Below are 9,237 nucleotides of genomic sequence, written 5' to 3' on the forward strand. Positions count from 1 at the left end.
AAAAAAAAAAAAAAAAAAAAAGAAGCCAGACCAAGAGTACACACTTTATGATTTCATTTATGTAAAGTTCAAGAAAAAGCAAATTAATCTACTGTGAGAGAAAATAGTGGTTACATGGTGGGAATGTGCTACATTTAAAAGGCTAAAAGGGTGCATACAGATGTAAAAATACACTTAAGATCTGTGCGTCTTTCTGAATGTATTTTATACTGCAATTTTTTTTAAAAAGCTTTAATGAGATTTTTCCACTCTCCTTTCCTCAGATCATCCAATGGCTTCCCATTATACTAAAACTTAAATCCAAACTCCTAACCAAGATCTAAAAAGCTGTGCAAGTTCTGGCCCCTACCTGCTCCCTCCAACCCTCTTTCCTAGGTCTCTCCCAGGGTTCAACTCTGCTTTACCTTCACTGGTCTCCCTGCTGTGCCTCCAACATGCCCACATCTGAGGACCTGGGCACTGGGAGTCCTGCTGCCACTGCTGGGAACTAGTCTAGACTTGCTCTTACCTCCCCCCACCAGACAGCTCTCCTCCACAAATGGCTTAAATTGGGTGTGGGAAATAAGATTATGGAGCAGAAGGTGATCAATGAGTGTATAGTAATGATGGTTAACATTGTTAGAGCATTTACCTGACTTGGGCACTTTTCTGACCACGTTACATTGATTAACTCACCCCACCTCGTCATTAACCTATGAGATGATCACCATTTACAGAAGAAATTGAGGCACTGATTAGTTAAGTAGTAACTTGATATAATCACACAACTCAAAAGTGGCAAAACTAGGATTTGAACCGAGGCAATATAGATGAAGAGCTCTTATTCTTTTTAAATGCATCCATTTTAAGTGTATAGTTCCATTTGTTTTAACAAATGTATACACCCATGTAAGCAACCTTTTGATCAAGATAAAGAACATTGCCCCTAAAAGTTCCCTTGTGCCCTTCTGCGGTGAATCTCCCCATCCTTGGCAACCACTAATCTCCTTTCTGTCACCGTAGATTAGATTTGTCTATTCTAGAGTTTTATATAAGTAGATTCATACAGTATATAGGTTTCTGGCTTCATAGCTCTGGGTTTCAGAGCTTTCCAGGGTTTTTAACCACTGCCTTATACTACTTCCTGGTATAGCTTCTTTCACCACTTACCTATCAAATTGGCTACTCCTCAGGACTTCCCTGGCAGTCCAGTGGTTAAGACTCTGTGCTTCCACTGCAGGGAGCACGGGTTCGATCCCTGGTCAGGGAACTAAAGATTCCACATGCTGTGTGGCATGCCAAAAAAGTTTTTTTAAATGGCTACTCCTCAACATCAGCCACCCATCTATATCCTATCACTGCTTTTACGCACGCCACTCCAAGCACACGAGATTGTCAGAATGGGGAGTGTAAAGAGGGACAAAACAGGGTCAGTGACAGCCCCTCTAAGATACCATAAAGTTCCAGTGAGAGATGCTAACAAGTGAAGCCCCAAAATTCCTATCCTTAAAGAGCTTATAATCCAGTTACAGAGAGGGGATAGCTTATATATAAAGCCAATAAGTCACAAGGCAAAACATTCATTCATTCAACAAGGACTTATTCAGTAAATATAAAATAGTATAATGTGACTAAGCAATTGGCTCTGGAGTTCAGACAGATCTTACTTCATCTACCACTTCTTAGCATGTGACCTTGGTCAAGTAACTTAGTATCAGTTTCCTGATCTTAAAATTGGCATAACAGCAAAATCTACCTAAGGGGTTGTTTTGAGGATTGAGATAATGCATACAAAACACTTAGTACAGTACCTGGCACATAGTAAGAGTTCAATAAATATTAGCCATTATTATTTTTACAATTATTGTATATGTTAGGTACCTTTCAACACTCGGGAGATACAGATTAATAGAATGAGATTCATTAAAGGTTCTTAAGGGATTCAGTTTAGTGCAGGGATACTTAGACTGGGATCCATGAAACTTCTGGAATTTTTGCTTCAGGATATTGGATATATATGCATGTATGTATTTTTTCTTGGGTAGGGTCCACAGCTTTTGTCATATTCTCAAAGGACTGTCCCATGACCTACAAAACACTGAGGACCCATCATCTGGAGCATGCATTCTCAATGGGGGTGGTATCGCTCCCCCACACACAAGAAGTCAAAAATTGGTTCAGGGATGGGAATCTTAGATATTACAATGTTTATGTCCTTCCAAAGGGCCATAGTACATATGCAGAGACACAGAATATTGGTGATATTAAAATTCCATGCATAGGGGGAAGGCAATTAGGAAACAATGTCAGAGGATGTGCAAAAACTAAAAAACAAACAGATGTGCAAACTGAAGTACCTAAGTGTACAAGCAATACTAGCTCTGTTCAGAGAATTGCTGAGTACTAGAGTCTGAAAGAACCAGAGGGTGGAGAGATAAAGGAGAGTTTAGGGGAGTAAAACTCAGTGAGTAGAGGAGGCATTCAAGAATCATTGAACAAAGAAAAGCTTAGAGATTCTGAGAACGAATGCCTGAGAAAAAAAGTGGCTCCAAAGAGAGAAGTAGGGAATTCAGCAAAGGCACTAATTTACTCTATGATGGTGTGAATTCATCAACACGATATCAGATAACAGCAGAAAATACCACATAGGGGGAGTTCCCTGGTGGCCTAGTGGTTAGGATTCCGGGCTTCCACTGCCGTGGCCCAGGTTCAATCCCTGGTCAGGGAAGTGAGATCTCAGAAGAGTCCATTCATTTGATAGGTAACCTGAAGACAGAAAGAACACAGAGACTGAAAAAAGCCTCCCACCACCTGGGGCTGCTTCAGTGCTGTGCAGGGTTCCAAGTGCTCCTGGGACCTCAGCTTATGACCACATACAGAACTCTGAAATTACGAGGTCAGTTCATCCCATGATGACTCAGAAGACTGGCATCCAGTCATGATGTGAAATATCACATCTAATCTTCCAAGTTTTTTTTTTGGCTGTGCCACGCAGCATGCAGGATCTTAGTTCCCCAACCAGGGATTGAACCCATGCCCCCTACAGTGGAAGCGGGGAGTCTTAACCACTGGACCACCAGAGAAGTCCTTCCCCCAAGCTTTTGACATATGGAATCAGACATCCATTAGACGACCCAACCTGCATATCTCACAACACACCTCAAAGTCGGCATATCCAAAACTGAACCTATCGTTTTTATCCTGCCCCCCTAAATTCTTCCTGCTGCATACTCTCATATTTGATGCCACCCTCCCCTTCATTCACCGTATCCAATCTAATACCAAGTCCTAATTTGCCTTTTAAATATCTCCCTACTGCATCTCCCCCTTTTCTTCCCTACTTCTGTCACAGTCCTCCTCTCTCACCTGAATTGCTGCCAGATGCATAACTTATTACCTTGCCCCCAGTCTTCATCTCCCCCATATCTACTTTCTACAGTGCAACCATGGTTCTAAAACACCAAGTTGTCATCCCCTTGCTTAAATCCCTACTGTGGCTTCCCATCATGGATAGCAACTTCCCAACCAGTGTGCCTTGACAATGATGCTCAGTTATTAATTCCCTCAGCACTCTGGACTGCTAAGCAGAGACTGGGATAGCTAGAATTCTTAAGCCAATAGCCTCGAGCCTGAAGAACCCTCCTCTCTTTACCTCAATGTGTTGTTTGAAATGGTTCTGTGCCCTGATGTGAAAAAGGGCTGAGAAGCACTGATCTTTGGGAGCTCCCTAACTGGCTCTGACCTCATCCCGCCTCCAGCACCGAACAGTGTTATTAGCTTTAGCGAATTATATACCATGCTACTCATCAATCTCCGCTTCTGCTCAGAAACATCCCATCCACCTGGAATGAGCTTCCCTTCATCTCTGTCTGAGAAGCTTCTAAACTTCCTTTAAGATTATATTCAAGTATCACTTTTTTCCCAGGAAGTTTTCATGCCAGGACTTTCATGCCAGGTTAGATACCCTTCCTTACGCTCCCCAAAATATTTTGTTTCCTATGTGTCAGTCTACCCCCTCGGTAATGATCAGACAGCAGAACCACCTTGCTCATCTTTGCATCTTCAGCGGCCACCAGCACAGAGCCCTTGTATGTACCATGTTACATGAATGAGAATGATGCAAGAGAACGAGAGAGCTACGCTCACCTTTTCTTTCCTAGAGTTTAGTTCGTGGTTACATAAGAGCTTCAGAGAAGGGGGTGATATAACAGGATTAAATGTGGCAAAGAACAGAATAGGCCATTGGATTTGGTCTAGTTACTGCTCTAGTTACTGCAAGTCTGAGCACAGATTTAAATATGATGGAAATCAGGTCTGGAAGGACTGAGAATGAGGAAAAAATAGGAATAAGATACAAATCCCTTACCCAAGATACCTGGTGGTATGAAGAATGAAAGAAAATGACGGCTTACTGAGTTCCTACTGTCCCATTTCAATTGTTTTGCAATCATTTAAGACATTTATATGGTTCCAAAGAAAACCACATTAACATAGTACACTCAGAGAAATCCAGTTTCCTCCATATCCCTTCCCTTCCCCCAGTGGTAACAACTTCCATTAGTTTTTGGTTTATCCTTCCATTTTTAAAATATAGACAAATGTATATATTACGTGTCACCCCTTAGATAAGGAAGCACACTATACATTCTGTTCTGCATGTTAGTTTCTTTACTTAACATATCCTGGAGCTCTCTCCAAACAGTATGAGGAGTCTCCCTCATTCCTCTTTCACTGCTGCTCAGTACTCTACTGTATAGATTTACCAGTTTATTCCACCATTCCCTTACTGATGGATACGTTGAGTTGTTTCCAATCTACTGTTATTACAAATAGTGCTGCAAAGAATAGCTTTGTGCATGTTACTTTATATTTTTGCCATCATATCTCCAGGAACTTTACTTCTGTTCTCACTTAATACTCACAATAACCGATGCCATGGATACTGGGTCTCCATCTTATCTATAAGCTTGATGTAAGGAAACAACTGCTATAGTACACAGCAGTCAAGCAACTGCAACAGCACATTACAGAATAAGCCCTTAAAACATGGAATAAACACCCTCACTCCTACCTTACCATTCTTCTCCCAATATACATCTCTTCTTAGAGAAAAAGAAGTTATTTTGCCAAGTTAAACACCACAAAGAATAAACAAGGAGTTTAGTTTTATTTTCTCTGTGCATTTGCAAAACACTTGGGACTGACACAGAAAAAAATAAAACCTCCTGTGAAAAAAATTACACTTACAAAAGGAGGCCTGAGAGGGATTAGCGCCTTAGCCCCTGGGAGCTACAGCAACTCTGATTGGTCCAAGGAAGTGAACAGATATTGGGAGGCTATAACAAGAGGAAAGGCAATGAGAAATCACTGAGGGAGAGGGCCTCGAAGTGGGCCTCGAGGGGGAACTGGAGGCCGGGGAGTGGGCCTGGGTGGAGGGAGGGGCCCCCGCTGGTAGCCGTAGGGTGGAGGTCGTGGAGGGCCAGTGTATCCATGAGGGGGCATCAGTGGAGGAGGTCCACGCATACCATGCGGAGGCATAGGACCTGGGTGACCTGCAGGAAGAAAAGGAAAACTTAGTAAAAACAAGAAACAGGAGACAGTTCACACTGGGACAATGCAGACAGAGGATAGACAGGGAGACAGTGAAAAGAAATCTAAGAAAGAAAAGTAAGGAAGTGCAGTGGATAAGAGGTGTGACAAAAGAAGCTGCAAGAATGCCACGTGAGGATGAGGGAGGTGGCTAGAGCTTACTCACCCATGGGAGAGCCGAATGGAGGCCCTCGGGGGGGCATGCCCATTGGAGGAGGTCCAGGATGAGGCATTCCAGGTGGTGGTCGGGGTGGTGGCTGCCCCCCAGAGCCAGGGGGCCCAGCATGGGGGTGTCCTAAGCCATGAGGGCCATGGTGGGCCAGCTGCATCTGAGACATTCCTATGAGAACAAAACAGACACAGAGAAAGGAGACAAAAGGAAGTTAGACAAGAGGGCAAAGAAAACGAGACAGGAAGAGAAGAAAATGGAGAAGCAAGTGACATCAGGAAGAAGGGCATGGAAAATAAGGCTGGTAAAAAGTGCCCTTATCCTTGACTCCATTCCAAGAGAACCAACCAACCAACTACCCAATCAACTCCCTGCCCCCTGCAGCTCACTTGGTCCTTCCATGATTTAGGCACTGTAATAGTGCTGCAACAGTACATAACAAATGGCGTGATTATTCTACGGAGTAGGATTTGGGAAGGTAACAGAGATGCTGTCTGAGCGAAGATCTAATTCTAAAGGATGAAAAGGAATTTTTCAGGTGGACAGCAGAATGGAAACAGAATATTCCAGGCAGAAAAGACTAGCATGTGCAAAGCACGTGTATCATCAACAGCATAGTATGTGAAAGGAAATCCAGTAACTCAGTAATCAGGAGCAGCGTGCAGTCATAGGAGTAAGGGGAAGGAGCCAGATGGTGAAAAGCCTAGAATGCTACGGCAGTGAGTTTGGGTTTCACTCTGTAGATAAAAGGGAGCAGCAGAAGAATTTTGAGCAAGGGTGTGTGAACATCTGTGTTTTAGAAAAATTACTCTGTGGAAGTCGATGAAAGGTAGAGATAATTAGAGTCAAAGTGTCAGGATATTACTACAATAAATTAGGTGTGAAATAATGAGGATATGAGAGCCTGAACTAGGGTACTGGCAGTGGAGGTCGATGCCAGATATAAATAAGACTTGGTATTAAGAGTGGGGTGACAGGGAATAGTCAAACATAACTCCTAGATTTCTGAATCAAGCACCTGAAAACAAAGAAAACAAGAGAAAGAATAGGTTTGAAGGGGAATGGCAGAAGAATGGAGTTGTCCATTAAACACCAAGATTAAGGGTATGCAATGTTAATAACCATGGAACAGAGATACAGATCTAGGAGGCATCAGTGTACAAATAATGGAACTATGCAGAAAAGAGAGCCAAACACAAAAACCTAGGTACAAGCAGAGAAAAAGGAGCCTATTAAGGTGGATGAGATTGAGGATTCAGAGAAATAGATGGAGAATCCACAAAAATCAAAAGAGACAAGATTTTCAAACAGGAGGACATGGCCAGTTTCAAGTACAGCAAAGGTCAAACCAGATAAGGAGCAGAAGTGTCCCCTAGACCTGGCAATTAGGTCACTGCTTTTGGGTGGAATTCAGAGGAGAGAATGGAAGTAAAAGTTAAGGAAACAAAAAATAGCAAGTATAGTTAAACTCTTTGGTAAAACTGAAATAAGAAATGAAGACAGGGTGGTAGTTGTTAAAGTAAACAGAGTAAAGTATCTTGTATTTACTTTTACAAAAGAATGTCTGAAAGAAAGGAGAACTCTGGGACTATTTATTATTGCTGAAGGACAAAGAGCAGCAGCATAAGTGGTGATAGAGCTCCTCTACCAAGCTCATCCCTCTCCTTCCCAGCAAAGAACACCCACCTGGATGGGGCATCCCACCCGGTGGGAATGGGTGAGGATGTGAGTGTCCATGTCCAGGATGTCCAGCCCCTGGGGTTCCTGCTGATGGGGGGCCATGTCCTCCAGCTCCAGGAGGCATAGGGGGTGGGGGCAGGGCTGGGGGTATCCCAGGTGGAAGGGCTCCAGGAGGCGGTACTGGTGGTGGGAAGGAGCCAGGAGGAGGCATGCCTATAGAGAAAATGTAAAAAGAGTTAACGACAGTGAGAAGAGAGTGCCTTTAGAGAGCCTGTTCCAATCTGGCCTCTCCAGGAAGGATGAGCTCTTTCCCCCTCCTCCCAGCTCTCTAAAGTCAGAAGCAATGCTAGATGACTCAAACAACACCTTCTGGAGAAACTCAACAACTTGCTTCCCTCCACAATCATCACCCCTCAATCCGTTTCTTATCACCTACTGACTCAATGTCCTTCCCTTTCCAGGTTCTTTTTCCTTCTCCTTACCTGCCAGCCCCCCAACCCAAGACAAACATGTTTTGTTTTTTGTCTTTTTTTTTTTGTGGTACGTGGGCCTCTCACTGTTGTGGCCTCTCCCGTTGCAGAGCACAGGCCACAGGCTCCAGACACACAGGCTCAGTGGCCATGGCTCACGGGCCTAGCCACTCCGCGGCATGTGGGATCTTCCCGTACCGGGGCACCAACCCGTGTCCCCTGCATCGGCAGGCGGACTCTCAACCACTGCACCACCAGGGAAGCCCCCAAACATATTTTTTATCAAAAGCTTTACCTGGTGGAGGAAGCCCAGACCCCAGTGATGATACCACAGGATTCGGAGCAGAGGGTGGAGGGGGTGCATCTGCAAACAGCTGATGAGGGCGGTCAGCCTGGGAGAGTGGGTTCTGTGCTGCCAGAAGTCGTTCAGCAGCTGAGCCATGGCGTTCACCCTTGGAGTCCTTCTTGAAAGCATAGGATACGGTGATTGGGCGGTTACAGAGGTACTGCCCATTCATGGCCTCAATCGCTGCATCCGAAGCATCAAATGAAGCAAAATTAATAAAGGCATAACCTTTGGAGTTGCCTGTGTCAGGGTCCCGCATAATCTTGGGGGTTTGTAAGATGACCCCAAAGGCGCTAAAAGTATCATAAAGCAACTTCTCATCGATCTCTGGGTCCAGGTTCCCAATGAAAATGTTGGCCCCCACATCCAGGTTTTTGTTGTGAGCTGATGCCTTGTTCACCCGTATGGGTTTCCCATAGAGTTTGATCATGTTCATGATCTTAATGGCATAGTCAGCATCTTCCTCACTCAAGAATTCCACAAAGCCATAGCCTGGGGGAGTGGAAAGAAGAGGTTAACAAGTGATTCCAAATGAGGTATAACTCATTTGCCTTCTGAAGCACAAAGAACAAGAAATAGTAATCTCACTTCAACTGAGAATGGTTCCAGAAACAAACTGTGAGTTAGGCTTAAGAGAAAAAAATCCTTAGTTTGCTCATTCCAAGACAGTAATGAATACTGCTGGGGGCCTCCTGGAGCAGCCTGTCCCCTCAAGACATAACTGCAATTCTTGCCATGTACTCACCTTGGTGCTGACCAGTGACTCTATCCTTTGGCATGTGGGTGTTGACTACTGGCCCTGCCTGGAGAAATAGCTCCCACAGCAGCGGTTCGCTAACCTTCTCATCGAGGCCCCCCACATACACAGTGGCATCTGGAGGACAGGATTAGGAAATTAGGGCAGAGATGAGAGGAAATAGGGAGGTAACGGGAACATGAAGATGGAACCCAGGCGGGGGATTTGGGGGTTGAGACAGGGTATAGGAGCAAAGAGGGAAAGGGAG

The 9,237-nt window shown here is 44.3% G+C and overlaps 1 protein-coding gene across 1 annotated transcript in view; it reads right to left on the reverse strand.

The window, feature by feature from the left end:
* Positions 1 to 5,127: 5,127 nt before the first annotated feature.
* Positions 5,128 to 9,237, reverse strand: part of SF3B4 (splicing factor 3b subunit 4) — a 4,883-nt gene continuing 773 nt past the window's right edge. The window contains exons 2-6 of the mRNA XM_007463482.1: positions 8,979 to 9,107; positions 8,183 to 8,725; positions 7,424 to 7,630; positions 5,735 to 5,908; positions 5,128 to 5,531 (exon numbers count right to left, since the gene is read on the reverse strand). Coding sequence (XP_007463544.1) covers positions 5,344 to 5,531; positions 5,735 to 5,908; positions 7,424 to 7,630; positions 8,183 to 8,725; positions 8,979 to 9,107 — 1,241 coding nt within the window. The 3' untranslated portion in view covers positions 5,128 to 5,343. The remainder of the gene's footprint in view (positions 5,532 to 5,734; positions 5,909 to 7,423; positions 7,631 to 8,182; positions 8,726 to 8,978; positions 9,108 to 9,237) is intronic.

The sequence above is a fragment of the Lipotes vexillifer genome, unplaced genomic scaffold (genome assembly GCF_000442215.2).
Source record: "Lipotes vexillifer unplaced genomic scaffold, Lipotes_vexillifer_v1.1 scaffold1034, whole genome shotgun sequence".
In the NCBI taxonomy this organism is placed as follows: domain Eukaryota; kingdom Metazoa; phylum Chordata; class Mammalia; order Artiodactyla; family Lipotidae; genus Lipotes; species Lipotes vexillifer.